Source organism: Piliocolobus tephrosceles, chromosome 8 (assembly GCF_002776525.5).
Source record: "Piliocolobus tephrosceles isolate RC106 chromosome 8, ASM277652v3, whole genome shotgun sequence".
Classification (NCBI taxonomy): domain Eukaryota; kingdom Metazoa; phylum Chordata; class Mammalia; order Primates; family Cercopithecidae; genus Piliocolobus; species Piliocolobus tephrosceles.
The window spans coordinates 2,926,309-2,943,562 of NC_045441.1; the positions used below are offsets into that span (position 1 = coordinate 2,926,309).

A 17,254-nucleotide genomic window follows, 5' to 3' on the forward strand; every position below is an offset into this window, starting at 1 on the left:
GCCCTCTGCAGCCATGCTGTGTGCCTGGGCCACCCTGGAGTGCAGCCAGGTCCTCCGGAGAGTCTGTCAGGGACTGTGCCACCACTTCTCAGGCACCACAACACAGGCACAAGGGAGTAAATGCAGAAAATGAGGTTTTAGGTACCGAGCGCTCTGTGCCTGGGCCGGGCCCAGAGCAACATCCTGTCCCCAGGCCTGGCTGTGGAGGGCTTCCCTGCCCTGTCGCTGCACTGGCAGGGCCCTGATCTGTCTGCGCCTGAAGTCTGGTAGGCTGGGCGCTCCACAAAGTGGCTGGGCCTCAGGTCCCTGTGGTGGGGTCGGCTGGGCTGCTGTGTGCTGCCTGATCGGGGGACGGCTGGGCTGCTGTGTGCAAAGCCTGAATAGTGGACAGCCAGGCTGCTGTGTGTGCTGCCTGTTGCAGGGGCAGAGTTGCCCCCGGGAGGTGTGAGAGGTGAGTCTGTGACCTGTGGATGAATAATGAACGGGCTCTCCCCCATGTCGGGAAGCGTTTAGCAGGGCCCTCTCCTTGTCCCCAGTGCCCTCTTTCTGGATCCCAGCTTCCTGCCTGCGCTTCCGCACACTGCTCTGTCTGCCTGCTACTCCTTTCCTTCTGGGTCTCCTCGCCCTCATGGGCCTTCTACCGCTCCTTGCCTCTTGTGGGCCTGCCCCAGCTGCAAGTAGGCATTCCACAGGTCCTCAGTGAGGCTGCCTCCTAGGGGCCTACCTGACTTCCTGCCAGCTCAGCCTCCTCCCTAGACTGTAGGCTGCCCTGGAGGTCGGAGCTTCAGACCTGGTCCCGTGCCCGGGAGCCCAGGTTTCCCACCCAGGGACAGGTGGTGGTATCCCCATCGTCACGGTGAGGGCTGGAGGCGCAGGTGCCTGTGAGTGACCTGCTGCTGCCCTAGGCCTGCGCCCTGCCAGCGGGTCCCACGGGTCCTCACAAGGAGCCCTCCGCACCCTCCCCTCTCGGCTGCCGAGTCCCCAGGAGAAAAGACGTGGAGCCGGGGCTGCTGGGCGGCCATGGCCCTGCCGTGCGGGCCTGATGGCTGGGCGAGGGAGCTGCAGTTGGTGCCAAGAGCACCGTGGGACCATCCTTGCGTTTGCTCTTCCTCACCTGCCTCTTTCCCCACTCCCCAGTGGCTTGCCTTCTTTTAAATACTGATATGTCTACACAGCTTCTCAAACTGGGAGACAGTAGAGCCGACTCTAGGTCCTGTCTGCTCAGCATGGGCAGCTCCCTCTGCTTCATCCCAGCTGCTTCGACCCACCCCAGTGCCTCCCCATTCCAAGCTCGGCCGCACACACACTGGACATACCCGGGAAGTGGCCATCGCTGCATCCATGCCCATCGTCCACCCACCCGTGTGCCCCCCCAAGCACCGCCTGTGTGCCAGGTTCTGTGCTGGCAACAGGGCCCTACGTGGTTGCCACGTCTCCTCCAGGGAACGCCCCATCCAGTGGGGAGGAGAGTCATCTGCCCAGTCACTGTGTGGTGTGGTGGAGTAGCGGGCGCCATCACAGAGGAGTGGGGTGGGCACTTCTGGCTGGCAGGGGAGGGGTGAGGGAGCTACCAGGACAGATTGTGGGGAAGGTGGCGTTTCAGTTGGATCTAAATGGCGGATGGGAGCGGGGGTGTAGGTGGAAGGTGACCCATGGACATGGGTCGTGGGTCTGCCCCTCTGTGGCTACTGTCCTGTGCCATGGGCCTGGAGGGGAATGTAGGGATGAGAGCTGGCCTGGTGGGGAGGTGCAGGGTGGGTGGAGGACCTGCAGCATGGCTGGGGGTGTCGGGCACAGGCTTGAGGGGCAGGCATTGGCTGCTGTGAGAATATAGTCAGGAGCTTAGTGGTGAGTCTAAGGTTACACATTAAAATAAAAGGGCTTGATTTTTGCTCTGCACATTGTGGCATACGTCAGCATTTCCCCCTTGTTTCCTGGAAATCATCCACAAATAACAAGAAGCATGAAAAACCAAAATGGCACTTAAATTTTGACAAAACAGAAATGCAGCTGCAAACCAAGCCCCAGGCAGAGGCAGGCAGCCCATGGCTCAGGAGAGCGCCTTGAGCAGACACATCCCCAGGGAAGCCTGGAGCAGTGCCGGCGGAGAGAGCTCCATGAGGGAGCCGCTGAGTAGATCTCCCTTGCTGGCAGGAGCCCTTGCAAGAGGCAGCACCTGACCCTGGCTTCGGGGTGGTGGGGCCAGGCGGCAGCTGGAACAGGGGTCCCTGGACTGGCGCATGGTTCCAAGCCGCAGCAGAGGTTGGTGCTGAGCTGAGGGGTCACACGAGTGCATCACATGTGCTTGAAGCCGCATCTGTGGCAGAGAGAACATTTGCTCTTAGGAAAACTCACAGCGTCCTTTCTCTCCTGCCAGAGGGAGCTACTGGGGGCTGATTGGACTCACAGCAAAACTGTCACTGGATTTCAGATAAAAGGAAGCAGGCCTGTCCTTCCCCACTGCGAACCTGTGCACGGAGCCGGATTCAATAAAACTCATCTTCAGCAGTGAGCAGTAAAGGTCACTCCATGCATTCGTGTAAGAGCAAAGGAGAGAAAGAAGAAAAACAAGTGGCAGAAAAAGTTTCACAGGAAAACGGTGGACACTGAGCAGATGAAAATTGTATCCAGACATTTTGCCAAGAAATAAAAGTTAATGAGGTGTTAGAGTCTGTGAGGCTTGGTGGAACGCATATGCCCCAAGAAGAGACGGTGAGGCCGGGGGGTGCGTGAGACGGAACCCGGAGGGTCTCGGGGCAGGAGAGGGGGCAGCACGGGAAGAAAGGTGACCGGATGCACAGGGAGGCGAATCATGGGAAAAACTACGTAAAGAACCCGCAGCAAGAGTTCCATCTCCTGAACTGGAAGATGAAGTGAATGAGGAAGCTGGGAAATGTAACTACTACATGTCATATACTCAAAAAGAAGTGTCAGGATGGCAGAGGGAGAAGAGAACATGAGGATGGCGTCCTCGCCGTTGAGAGCCAAAGACACAAACACACCATCTAAAGGTAGTATCAGGTGCGGAGAGTAGATGGAGCTGCGTGTTCGGCTCCCTAGAGCACCAGGCGCAGTAGACTGGTCTATCCCGAGAGAGTGACTGTGAGGGCCTGGCTCCTGGCCATGGAGCCGGGATCCCATGGTCTGCATCTGCGCACAGCAGACATGGAAGAGCCCGTGCTGTGCCCGGTCCAGTTCTGCAGGTGTGAGAACCGGCAGAGCCTGTGGTGGAAACCCCAGTCCCGGGCGGAAAACAGAGCTGCCCCGCTCAGGCCGCCAGGCAGGCAGGGGAGGCACGCTGGCCTCCTCCAGTTTTCATTCCATTCAGGCCTCAAGGAGTTGGAGGAAGCCTGCCCATGGTGCAGCAGGCAGTCTGCTGAGTCCCCGATTCAAATGCTGATCTCTTCCACAAACCCTCCCAGGCACACCCAGAAAGAGTTTTGATCTGAGTACCCCAGGTCCTGTCCAGTGGACACATGGAATGAACCGTCACAGACTGTATAAAGTTAAACAGTGAAGGTGATATATCTGACTAGTTAGGCACTGAACACAGGAGATACAGTAGGTACTATCTAGTGGGAAAGTATAGGGTGTGAAACAAAACTGAGTTATAAAAGCAACCAGGGTAAAACATGCACACTTTCGTAAGCCTCGAGAGAATTACACGCAAAAAAGTAAACTAGATTAAAAAGGCCACAGAATGACGTGGGTGTAAAAGCTATAAAATCGAAAGCATAACAACATAATACAACAGAAATAGACACAAATCAAGTTATAGATGGACTAAACTCTCCTATTAAAAGCAAAGGACTTCCCGATTGGATTGCAAAGCAAAACCAAACGTTGGGAAATACGGGAAGCAAAGGCATCCTGGTGACGTGAACCTGGAAAGCAGGAGCTGTGATCTCGATGCAGTGTGAGTTCAAGCCGGAAGCCTCTCGGAAAGAAAGGTGGGCACTTTTCACAGCGAGTCGCAGGTGGGTTAGCCAAATAACATATCACTGCTGTTGGGAAAAGCAGAAATGAGGAGAGATTCACGGGGAAATTGTCAGAGACGCCCGTAGTAGAATTTATGTCCTCATCTGCGATATATCAAGTGGGCAAAGAACAATGGAAAAAAACAGAAAAATATAGACGTGCGTAAAACCCAGATCCCCCAAATTAGAGAGTATACTCATGTTAAAGGAGCGCATAGAAAACAACATTCACAAAGATTAATTGTGTCTTCGATGATAGAGAAAGCCTTTGTAAATTAAAATAAGTAGAACTAATATAACTTCTTGTAATTGCAGTGTGATGTGAAATCAAGAACAAAATCAGGAAAAAAAAAGCTCCTAACACTTGGAAATTAAAAATCAAAACCCAAACAGAACAAAACACTTTGTCTTAAACAATTCTTGGTTCAAAGAATTATGGTTCAAAAGTGCATACGATCTAGAAAATAATTGTCATGAAAACACTTCTCATCAGAGCCTGTGGGAACCATCTAAATTCACAAGTTTAAATATTTGTATCATTCAACAAGAAAGCATGTAAATATATGGATGAGACCTTCAACCCAAGAAGTCAGGAACAAAAGGAAAATAAACCTTATTGAAACAAAAAGGTTGGAATTTGTAAAGATCAAAGCAGAAGTTAATAGGAAAGTGAAAAATGGTAGAAATAATAAATAAGTCCAATACCTGTTATTTGAAATAAAACCAATAAAACATATGAATTATTCACAGTTCTAATAAAAAATTGATAGAAAGTATCACCATCCAAAATAAGAAACAAGACTAATTACCTGAGCTGTTGACTGAGCAGGGGCATGCCAGAGCGTTCGGGCATGCTGAGAATTCTGTGTCCTGACCTGGACGGTGGATACGAAGGTGTAGACATGTATAAAAAGCCATCAAGCTGTGCACATAAGATTGAGCACTTCACTGCGTGTAAATTATATATACCTCGATGGGAAAGAAAATAAAAGCAAAAATTAAAAAATTGAAAAGAATGACGAGTCGTATCTGAATTCTATAAAAAGAATTATGAATTATATCTCAATTCCATTTTAATAATAATCTGTAGGAAATGAATAACTTTTTAGGGAAATGGTGTCTATCTATCCCAACTCCAGAAAAGAGAGAAATTTTAAACAGACCAATTATTGTAGAAAAACGTTGTCCTAACATTGCCATGGCCGCTCTCCCCCACCGCAAAAGGAAAGAAACAGAAAATGCATCAGGCCAAACCAGTTTCATGGGAAAATTCTACCAGATTTGCAAAGTGCAGGTACTTTGAACACTGTGGAAACCAGTTCAGACTGTGGGAAAAGGAGGGGAGGGCATTCTGGAAGTGAGTGTTGTATTGACACCAACAATTGCAAAGGCCTTACAAGCCTGTGTGTGTGTGCGTGTGGGCGTGCGTGTGCATGTCTGGGTGGGCGTGTGTGCATGTGTGTGCATGCGCACGCATACATGCATCCGTGTCAGTGTTAACATGTCGGGGGTGAAATTCAGCAGGTTGAAATACACCATATGTAGCAGGGTTTATTCCAGGACCAGCCTGTCAGCTTGATTTTAGGATATCAATTTATAGAACACCCTCTTCATATTTGCTGAAAAGGCATTTGACAGAATCCAACATTCAGCCTTGATTAAAAACTCTTAATAAAATAGGAATATATGGGTAATTTCTCAGCATGATAGGAAATACCTATTTGAAGCACAAGGTGACATGCTGTAAATGAGAAAGTACCGGCTTCAGCTCCAGTGAAGCCACAGGCCACCTAAGGATGTCCAGCCTCACAACTGTGATTTAGTATTATTCTGGAGACACCAGTCATCCAGAGTAGACAAGTGAAAGAAGCCCAAGGTATCCATATTGTGAAGGAGGAGGAAAATTGGAAAATTGTCCCTCTTTGCTGCTGATAAGATTGTGTGCCAAGAGAATCAACTGAGAACTGCTGCTGTCGATCGGAATTTAGCGAAGGGGGCGGGAAACAAAAATTTAAAATCACGTATACAAAGATAAGTTAGAAAGTAGAAGAAAAGGCCAGGCGTGGCGGCTCACACCTGTAATCCCAGCACTTTGGGAGGCTGAGGCAGGTGGATCCCTTGAGGTCAGGAGTTCGGGACCAGCCTCACCAACATGGTGAAACCCCATCTCTACCAAAAATACAAAAATTAGCCGGGCATCGTGGCATGCACCTGTAATCCCAGCAACTTGGGAGGCTGAGGCAGGAGAATTGCTTGAACCCGAGAGCTGCAGTGAGCCGAGATGACACCACTGCGCTCGAGCCCGGGCGACACAGTGAGACTCTGTCTCAAAATATATATATACACACACATATATATATTTGTATGTATATGTATAGTGAGAAAAGCAAAGTACCAAATGATGTGTAGGACATCTTACCATTTTTATTAAAATAAACTGTGGTGGGAGGAAGAACATAGACATATTGCTGGCATGCGCACCAGCAGCCTCTGGAAGGAACATATGCTCAAACCTCAGAACGTTGGTTGGCTGAGAGTCGGGGGCCTGGGGTGCTGGGGTTGGAAGTTGGGGAGAGGCTGCTCAGGGCATGGGCTTCCGTGTTTGTTGTCTGAACTGTGGGTCTTTCTTGTTAATGGACACATAATTGTACCTATTTATGGGGTACATAGTGATGTTTCAGTACATGTAATGTATGGTGATTAGATTAGGGCAATTAGCATATCCTGCCCCCTTGCACACTGTGCACACACCCCCCCCCCCCCCCCCCCCCCTTTTTCCCAGGCTCCTGCTGGCCCCCAGCCCAGGGGGTGTTATCCCCCTCGAATCATCCCTGGGTGTCTGGCAGGCTTTGCAACCCCACTGCTGAGGGCCTCCGGCTGCCCTCGTACCTGCCGGCACCTCCCCTCCCCTCCCCTCCCTGAGGCCACGCCGCCCTATCTCCTCCCTTCATGGTGGGGTGAGCCGGGCTTTGGAGTGAGTTAGGACTGGCAGGAACAAGGTTCTGACTTGGGCCGGGGCAGGATTTACCTCCCTGAGCCCGTCGGATCCTGTCCGTGAGACACCCCAGGAGTGGTGAGGGGCGTCTCTGGGTGGGCCTCCCTTAGCAGCACCCCCAGAGCCTGGAGCTGGTGCCCACATAGCCCCTCAGCCTGCGCCAGCCTGCCTGACCAGGCCCTGTCTGTGCCTTGCTCTTCCTTGAGCCTGCAGTGGGTTCTGGCTCCTGGCCTCCCCACTGTCTGCTGCCCCCGACGCCTCCCACCCCAGGTGTGTAGGGGCAGGTTAGAATCCACACTCCTGGCTGGGCGCGGCAGCTCACACCTGTAATCCCAGCACTTTGGGAGGCCAAGGCGGGTGAATCACCTGAGGTCGGAGTTCGAGACCAGCCTGGGGAACACAGTGATACCCCATCTCTACTAAAATACAAAAAATTAGCCAGGCCTGGTAGCATGCACCTGTAGTCCCAGCTACTCGGGAGGCTGAGGCAGAAGAATCGCTTGAACCTGCGAGGTGGAAGTTGCAGTGAGCCGAGATTGTGCCACTGCACTCCAGCCTGGGCGACAGAGCGAGGCTCCGTCTCTTAAAAAAAAAAAAAAAAAAAAAAGGAATTCAGGCTCCCTCCAGGGCGGTGCAGCATCTCACGCTGTTCTGTGGAGGAACTGAAAGTAGCAGAATAAATGACGGCTGGTGGCTGTTAAACCAAACCGCTGGCAGCGTTGGAGCATGCTCTCTCCCCAGCTGTGTGTCCCCTCCCCAGAGTCTCTCACATCTGCCCCACATACCGCGCCGGGAGCCTATGCATCTGTTGCTACTCAGGAGACACAAGTGCCAAAAAAGTGAGAGAACCTGAGTGTGCAAAGTTAGAGTGCTCTATGGCCTGGCAGCTTCAGGCTTCCGGGAAAGAGGGCTCTCCCTCAGCTCCCAGCCCAGGGCGGGGGTGCTGCCAGGGGCGGTCTCAGGGGCCTGGGCGGGGGTTCCCCACACACCTGGGGGCACTTATGTCTGCTGACCCTCTGTCCTTTGCTTTCTCCTAGCTGGAGATGGAGCTGAAGATGCTCCAGTCTCAGTCCAGTTCTGCCGAACAGAGTTTCCTGTTCTCCAGAGAGGAGGTGGACAGCCTCAGGTATGTGCCACAGAGAGGAGGCGGACATGCCCAGGTGTGTCCCGCGGGGGAGGAAGTGGACGTGCCCAGGTGTGTCCTGGGTGGGGGGAGGCGGATGTGCTCAGGTGAGTCCTGCGAGGGGAGGGGGGGGCGGGCACACTCACGGGTGTCCCCCAGGAAGGAAGTGGACGTGCTCAGGCGTGTCCCCCAGCGGGGAGGTGCGCATGCTCAAGTGTGCCCTCTCCAGAGGAGGGGAGTGCAGGAGACACGTCGTGGCAGCCTCCTGTCCCCTCTCTCCAGCCTGTGGCCTTCTCTGTGTGCTCCCCCGTTGGTGGTTGGAGTGAAGTCCTGCTCCAACCTGCCTTCCTGGAAGGGCTTTTCTTCATAAGTCACATCCCATCCGCGTAGGTTCCTCTCTGCAGGGACACTCGTCTCTGCTGGTGTGGGCCTTTCTTCAGCAGCACTTCTCCAGCCAGCGCCGACAGCGGGGGCCTCTCAGTGTCCCGATGCTCAGAAGGGAGCGGGTCCTCCGTCACGGGGTGGTGCTGGAGCCGGGTCCGCAGCCGCAGGGGCTGTGTGGCAGTGCTGTGCCGAGACGGCTGCACCGGAGTGTGGCTCAGAGCAGAGCCCAGGCAGTGCGGCAGCCGGGCGTGTCCAGCAGCCCTCGGGCTGCGCTTCAGACATGCTACCAGCTCTCTACCACCGCCCTGTCCTGGGGTGCCCTCACCCCAGCTCCTGCTTGCGCACCGCGTCCCTAGACCAGGGTCTGCAGGCCGGGCTGCTTTTCTAGAGCTCTCTTCCTCTCCCCCTGGCTTGTGGACCTATCGGGATCCTCAGGCAAGAGGTTTCCAGGGAGATGCAGCTGGAGCTCCTGGCTCTGCTTTAGGGCCTGTATCGGCACTGCCACTTCCAGTGTGGATTGAAAGTGGCCGTGTGTCCTGCTAGAACCCGAGTGTCCTGCTAGAATCCATTGTGGGAGGCAGTGACTGTGGGCACAGGGTGGGGTGGCAGGAGGCCGTGGCTTTCCTGCACTGGCCACTCCTCTGCTCTGAGTGTCTGCAGCAGGCCAGGCCCTCGGCATCTGGGATTTCTCCTGGTCATCAGAGGAACTGAGAAGAGGGGACTGAGACAGCTCTAGGGGACATCAAATGGCCCTGCAGTGAGATGGGGGTGGCGGTGGGGAGAGGACGCCCTTCCCTGGCCACACAGCTTTGGTGTGTGGGCCCCTGGGCCCCCCGCAGCAGCCGCCTCTGCTTCGTCACACCCACTCCCTGGGGTTCTGGTTTTCACCCGTGGATGGCCCCCTTTCTCAGGGTTGCTGAGAGTAAAGCAGGAAAAGGGATGCCTTTGGTCTGGCCCTGGCCCAGGAAGTGCTCTGCACGTGGCAGCTGTGATGCCTTCTAGACCCGAGGTTCCCCCAGCATCTCTGAAGCATTCCTCATGCATGGGCTGTGCCGTACACATCGCCCTCTGTGGGACCCGCCGGAGTCTGAGCGGTTTGGTTTCCATCCGTTCAGCCGTTCGGTGTTCAGATATTGAGTGTGTGCCGTGGGCGTCTTCAGGGTCGAGCTCGGAGGCTGATGGAGTGGTGAGTGGGCGCCGACGCACTCTCCGTCTTCATCAGCGTCTCCTTGTCTTGGGGACCTGGGGGCCATTATTCACCTAGAGGCTCTGTTGTTACAGCCTGTGAGGTGCACGTGGTCCTGCGACAGTGGGTGTCTCCCCCAGCAAGTGCGTCTGCATGCGGTGTTCGGATTGATGGCGGGGTGGGGAGGGGGGGGCTGTGTGTGAGTGTGGGTGTGGTGTGGGGGAAGCTGGAGACTGGGCGGGGGCCGTGGTGAGTGTGCAGTCTCTTTCCTAGGCGCGATGGGAGGCACTAGAGGCCTTAAAGTGGAAGAGGGTGGCTGGAGAAAGCACTGGCTGCCGGGCCTGGGGAGGGGGAGGAGAGTGGCAGAGGGGCAGCCCTGCCACCTGCTCGCCAAACATCAGCTCTGGGAGCCCCTCCGAAGCTGGAGTTGGCTTTTCCTGTGCAGAGATGAACAACACATGCCTCCCACACACACCCTGACTTGCGGGAGTAGCCCTGCCTGGGGAGAAAGACCCTTGCCACACAGAGCAGCGGGCCTGGGGGCCTCAGAGAGGGGATAGTGTGTGGCGAGACAGAAGGAATGGCTCAGAAGGGAAGCCCAGGCAGGTCAGGAGCTCATCAAGGCCAAGGCTGGATGAGGTGCCGGGCAGGCTTCGATGTGTGTCTGCTGTGAGAGGGGGAGCTGGGACCAGCAGCAGAGGCCACGCCTTGTCATCATGGAGAAGGGCCTCTGTGGGCGCAGGGGGAGAGGCCGTGCATAGCAGCGTGTCGGGAAGTGCTGGGCTGGTGTGGCTGGTGCCTGACCCTACAAGGTCCTGAATGCCATGCGAGGCAGGGTGGTCTCCACCTATGTCCTCCAGTCCCCAGGAGCCACGTGGGAGGTGGCGGAGTAGGTGCTTAAATTTGGGGAGTTGCGTCGGTGGCTTCCAGCATCCATGGAGGTTGCAGGAAGGTCGGTGTGCCCCGGCCCGTGGCTGCCCACACAGGAGCCCGCATCACGCCGCATGGCTCCCCACTCTCGGAGACGGCGCTCTGCTTTCTGCTGGGCCTTTTGGCACCTAGAGCCTCTCGTTCTGCAGTTGATGGGAGCATGGCCAGGCAGGCGTCAGATTTGTGTGGGCTGGTGTGCTTGGGGTGTATTCATTTTTACAATTTAAGAAAAGGCCTTTATCATTGATACCTTTTACATCAAGGTTAAAGCTTGTCGTCCCCACTATTTTGTTTGGAGAAAGCAGCGATGGAAAGAAGGGCCTCTGTGGCTAACTCATGGGAACTGGGGAGACGTCGGCAGGTCGCCCTCAGCTCTCAGCACGGCCTTCTCCCAGGAGCAGCAGCCAAGAGCCTGGGGCTGGGCCTATGGCAGGCACCGTCCACCCTTCCCGGCCCGCCAGGCCTCGTAGCTCCATTTGGGAAGTCCCCTTTCAGGCCACGCAGCAGCCGTGGTCAGGATTTGGGAGCCAGTGGATCTGCTGGGTGGACCTGGGAGAGGGCCTTGGAGTATGCAGTGACAGGGAAGCCAGGTGACACGGGCCTTTTTCTGACAGACTCGATCAGGCCCAGCGGTGGGGACCCGTGGAGCCCGGGCTGTCTCCCTGAGCTTCTCGGGAGAGAGGTGGCTCGGCGGAGCATGCAGGTGAGGCCTCCTGCCCAACCGGGGCACAGGCCAGGCTGTTTTTCTCTGTGTACTAAGCACAGTCCTTCCAAGCTTTCTCTTCCAGAGCTCCTCCTTCCTGGGGCATCCCTGCCCCTCCTGGCAGGGTGGCCTTCTGCCCCACTCCACCCCGTCCTTGGCCTTGGCAAATGCAGTGTTCTCAGGGTTGTGTCGCCGAGCCTCAGTTTCCTGTTGTGGCTGCAGTGGGATCGGTGCGTCTCCGGGAAGCATCCGTATTTGCAGCTCACCGTCGTCCTGAGTGAGGGCACATGTGTCACGGCTTGTGCTTAGTTTTCCTGGGACCACCGCAGGCAGCCCTTCTGGCTTGCGGGTGGGACAGCAGGGGCCCTGGCAAGCTGCAGACCCTGCCCCTGAGGAGAGTGTCTCGGATGCCGGGCACACATGGCCACCCCCTCCCCAGGGAGGAGACGCTGCAGTGTTGAGGCCAGAGGCCTCCCTGTCATCTTGCTCTCCGTGCAGCTCTCGAGGGCTGGGGAGCTGGTGAGGAGATGAGAAAGGCTTCCCGCCTTGGATGAAACCCATTTCTCCTTTTAATCTGCCTCCTCCTCTTGAGTGTGAAGTGCTTTTCCTGCAGGCCTTTCATGAAACATGCAGGGGGGCATTTTCTGAAGTGGCTGGTTCAGGGGAAGACACGGCAGACACCCGTGGCCCTGCCGCACCCCCCTCCCACCCACCCCAGCCCTGTGCAGCCGCTCTGCCCTCAGCAACCATGGACGGCCAGTAGAGGAGCCCGGTGGGCACCAGGGATGGTGCAGCCCCCCACCCCCCTCTGACTGCCTAGGAGGACCAGGGATGGCCCTCACACACACACTCACAGCCACACGTATGTGTGCCTGCTCTCGCCCACGTGCACACTCACATTTTCACATCCATCCATTTGTTGTATGTGAATGACATGTATCACATTGCATCGTTTTTCAACACAGAAGCTAGAGAGGGTGTCAGTGGGGATTTTTAAGAGGCAGCAGCTGAGGAGCCCTTTCAACCGGAACAAATCTGAGCTCGTCCTCTCTGCTGTCACATAGCAGCTCTAGCAAATCCTGAATGTTGCCTGTGGATTTAGCAACTGGTTAGACGCTCGCTAATTCCAGAGGCTCGCCTGTCTGTGCCAGCGCCTGCTAGTCACACTCTGGCCCTCGCTTCCTGGCCGTGCGATGCCTTCTGGGTCCCGGGAGGTGCTGGGGGCCCTGGAGATGCCGGCCTGCCTCAGGGGATGCGAGGTGACCTGTGACCCCACTCACCCGAGGTCCCCACTCCTCAGGGCGCTCTATGATCTCCACTCGTACCCCAGGGACCCAGTGCCCAGGCCCACGTCCTTTCCAGAGAGGGCCAGGTGCTAGACTTTCAGTATTCTTTTGTGGAAATTACCATCTTTCATCCAACAAATCTCCATTAAACACAGCTGCTGTAAGTCCGTTCCTGAAGCCACGTAGAGGTAACCAGAAAGATAGTCACTGCCTGCCAAGCTTCCAGGGCAGTGGGTTGATCTTTGAGCTCACCATGCCCAGCCCAGGCCACCAGGGAGCGTTCAGTCTGGGAAAGTGGAACTGGTTTTCCCTGGTTCTGTCCTGATCTGCAGCTGCTCCTGCCGCCCACCGTGGAGAACCTGCTGGCTGGGCCGGGTCTGGAGTACAAGTGATTGGTCCCATTGGAAGGGCAGCTGTGGCTGGAACGAGGCCACCCTCAGATGCTGTGGTCCCAGGTGGGAGGGCGTGGCCCCAAGGCTGGTGATGAACTGCCCAGCCCATCTGGGGATCAGGAGCCCAGGGCGGGACTTTGGGAGCCTTTGTGGCCTCATTCTGCCTCCCACGAGCAGCTTCAGGAGCTGAGGCAGCCAGGTCAGCAGGGTGAAGGCTGGCGAGCCGCCTCCACCTGGCTGGGCAGCACTGTCAGCAGACCCATGACCACCAGAGCTGCCCCCAGCCCACTGCCTGGCTGCCAGTAGCGACGGCGGCCCCCGTGCCTGGTCTCTGCAGGTGGGGCCAGTGACGACAGCCAGTGAAGGCAGGTGCGCTCCCCAGGTCCGGCCTGCAGCTTGGGTCCTCAGAGCCCTGCCTGCTTGAGTCCTGTGTCCTGGACCTGCTTCTTCCTCTCTGAAAGCCTGCCCACCTCCCCTGGTCTCCAGCATCCTCAGGTTGCCTACATGCTCTGGCCGGAGCCTGCCTTTCCTTCTAGTGTCTCATGCCCTTCCGCTCTTGAGAGCTTTCTTGGCTCTGTTCACTGATTATTTCCTCTCCCCTGCTTTCTGTGTCTTCTTTCTGAAACTGTTATTTGGATGTTGGATTTTCAAATAGTTTTCTCTCTTTTAAATCTGTTTGATCCTATTTTCCTTCTTTTTGTTCTGCCTTCTGTATTTTCTCAGCTTTGTTAACCTATTCTTGTTTTATTTATTGCCATACTCTTTGTTTCCTGAGAGTCTGTTTCTGTTCTCTGAGGATTCTTTCATAAATGAAACATCCTGTCGGTGTTCACGAGGGCAGTGGGGTCACTGTGTCTTTGATGTTAATAATGGTGCTTTTTAGAGTTTTCTTCTCCGAGCGAACCCTGTTCTCTCTTGCTCTCAGTTGCTATGTTTCTGCCAGCGCTGGACCTTCCTCTTTTTTTCTAGATGATTTCCTTAAGTGTTTGGTGGTCCCAGCTGCCTGTGCCAGGGTGGGTTTGCCTTGTGCTTCTCCGTGGAATCTGGCTGGGCCTTCCACTGGGAGCCCTCGGAAGGGGCCTCTGGTCTTTCCTCTCAGCCTGGGTGACTCTGGTGGGGGTGCCTGTGTTGCCAGCTCCTGGGGGCTGAGCAGGGAAGCGTGTCACCAATGCAGGACTCGTCTTTTGGTGGGGCACCCTGCCTGTGCCTTACCTAAGGGCCTGTCTCAGCCTGGAGATCTTACACAGAATGTGCAGAGTGACATGCAGGCTCCTGCCCTTCACTCCCAGAAGCAGAAGCCAGCAGCGTGCCCTGTCCCCACCCAGCGGTGTCAGCGTGGCCCCTCGGGGAGCGCGTCTCCCGCCCCAGCCTGCGGCAGCCGGCACTGCTCCTGCGTCTGTGCTGGGCAGGGTCAGCAGGGCTGATGGCAGGGACCTTGGCGCCACTCGGCAGAGGCAGGCCCAGCTCTGGCTCTCTGGTCCAGTAGTGTTGCAGTGCCCCGCAGGGACCAGAGCCTCCACCCCACCCAGCACCAACGAGGCAGAGCAGGATGTGGGGGGTGGTCTTCAGCCCCCAGGACCCCATGTCAGAGGCTCAGCAGGGCCTTCCCTGCACCCTGCAGCAGGGAGGCTGTGGGCTGCCTTTCATGCCTCCTTCCGTGGTATTGGCGAGACAGGCAGAGGCCCAGCTCCCACCTGCCTGTCTGTGGCCCTCGTGTGCCGGGTACACATTCCCGCTCTGGGGGTGAGCTCGCACGCGCCTGTCTGCGGCCCTCATGAGCAGGTGCACATTCCCTGCTCTAGGGGCCCAGGTGCCTGTCCACGGCCCTCATGAGCAGCCACATGTCCACACTCCGCGTGTGCCAGGATGGTGTCCACCAGGCCTGTGCAGGGGCAGAACTCCCACTCTGCCCCCAGCTCTGGCACTCCTAGATGTATACAAGCCAAACAACAGTTTCAAAACCCAGGATGCAGAAGTGGCTGGGATGAACAGAGAATCGGGCAGATCTACATTTACAGTTGAGAACTCACACCTCACCCTCCGCGACTGATGGCACTGAGTGTCCCCATCAACCCGCAGGACCTCATCAGTGTCTGTGGAACGCGGTGTCCGAGAGCAGAGGACTGTTGCCTCTGCGTTCACCTGGGACAGTCATGACAGATCACATCACCGGTCATCAAAGAGAGCCCAGTGAACTCGAAAGAATCGAATTCACTCAGACTGTGTGCTCTGAGTGTAACGAACCCAAACTAGATGTCAGTAACAGAAGAACAACAGGGAAGTCTCTAAGCATTAGAAAATTAGCAACACACGTCTGCATTGCCGTGTTGGGGAGGAAGTCTCCCAGTACAAAGAAGTATACTGAGCAATCGTGGAGATACACATATCCGAGGAAGTGGGGTCCAGCCAGACCAGTGCTGAGAAGGAAGTACGTCACGCTCAGTGTTCACGTTGGAAAAGAGGAACGGTCTCTAATTTATGTTCCTACCTCAAGAACCTGGAGAAAGGGGAGCAGAATAGCCCAGAACAAGCAGGCCGAAGGAAATAACAGTGAGCAAAAAGCAATGAAATTTTTGAAAAGAAAAAAAATGGAGAAAATTATAAAAACAATAAGCTGGGGCTTTTTTGAAAAATAATTCAATGAAATTGATAAACCTCTAGCGAATTTGACAAAAATAAAAAGACACCACCAGAATCATCAATATCAGCCATGAAATAGGGGCCATCACTACAGGCTCTGTAGCCATTAAGCAGAGGGTGTTACGCCACAAACAACTTGAAGCAGCAGACTCACTCCTCAAAACTCACAAGCCATCAGACTCAGCCAAGATAAAATAGGTTATCCGAATTATCTTGTAAACTCTTTATAAAAAATTGAAGTCATAAAGATGAGAAGGATATCCCTAGGCCCAAATGGTTTCCCTAGAGAATTCTACCGACCAGTTAATAATTCAGATCAGTTTGACACAGAAAACTGAAGACATTGCCAGGGTTTGGGGCGGGGGTGCGTGTGTGTACACAAGGACAGCGGGGCGAGCCTTCCGGTGTCAGGACAGGCCTGTGTCTGGATGGCGGTTGTGGCCGCACACATCCGCACATACGAAAGATCGTGTGGGAGTAGACGTGGAGGGAAGTGCCTGTGAGCTGGCGGCAGGCGAGCAGCCTCTGGATTGTACCCGCGTTAGTTTTCCTATTTTTGATGTTGCTATTTCAGTTCGTTACCATCGAGGGAGACTGGGTAAGGAGGATACGGACCTCCTTGCACGTTTCCCACAAATAGCTGTGAATCTGTGACGAGGTCTTCATTCTGTTTTAAAGGTCTCCAGCCAGCCCTGCAGTTCCAGCGCTCCCACCTCCCTGCTTCCAGAAGTCATTGCTGGGGTGGGCATCCCCGAACCTGGGGAGCTTGTGGTGTCAACATTTCTTGGCTGTTCCATTGCTGGCTCAGGATTCAGCGTTTTGGGGTCGTTGGCCACTCGTCTTCCATTCTAAACGTTATTTGATGTTGTGCCTTCTTTTATTTTCTTTGTCTTCAGGTAAATGCCTCAAAAAATGTAAGCAAAATCTTTACTCTTGTTTTACCGGGATTTTGAGAGAGATTACACTTAACTGCACATGTTTAAGCCACCATCTTTAACTGAAGTCTTTGATGATTTTTCCATTTTGATATATATAATATATATATATATATATTTTTAAGTGAAACACATTATTTGCATCCTGTTTCTCCACTATGTATTATAACATAAACACTTGCCCACGTTTTTATAGGTTTTTGTAAGTCTTAACGTATAGTTGATTAACCCCTTTTGGAGCTTGAGTGGTTTTGAGTTTTCACCTAGTGAGAACGAAGATGAACTGTTGGCTGTGTTTTGACTTCTGTGTGAGAGAATTCTGTGTGTCTGAAAAGACCGACTGTAGCCTGTGGGAGCCTGGCTGTACTGAGAAATCCCATCCCTTGTGTTTCTTAGTGGTGACGGCAGCAATGATGGCCGTGATTGCAGTGAGAGGCAGCTGACGTTTGTGCAGGGCTCGCTGTGGGCCCAGCACGGCACTGCATGCATCTCCACGCAATTGAGTTCTAACTGCGGGCCTGAGAAGGGGTTTTTTTGTTTGTTTGTTTTTGAGACGGAGTCTCGCTCTGTCGCCCAGGCTGGAGTGCAGTGGCCGGATCTCAGCTCACTGCAAGCTCCACCTCCCGGGTTTACGCCATTCTCCTGCCTCAGCCTCTCGAGTAGCTGGGACTACGTTAGCTGGGACTACAGGCGCCCGCCACCT

The 17,254-nt window shown here is 54.7% G+C and overlaps 1 protein-coding gene across 14 annotated transcripts in view; it reads left to right on the forward strand.

Moving 5' to 3' along the window:
- The window catches only part of MAD1L1 (mitotic arrest deficient 1 like 1), a 416,677-nt gene that overhangs the window by 246,076 nt on the left and 153,347 nt on the right, over nt 1–17,254 (forward strand). For 13 of the 14 annotated variants that reach the window (XM_026447217.1, XM_026447216.1, XM_026447218.1 and 10 more), the window contains one exon: nt 8,010–8,098. In XM_026447217.1, the coding sequence (XP_026303002.1) occupies nt 8,010–8,098 (89 nt within the window). Of the gene's footprint in view, nt 1–7,644; nt 7,812–8,009; nt 8,099–17,254 lie in introns of those variants that run through there. The other variant, XM_023188469.2, reaches the window with a different exon arrangement.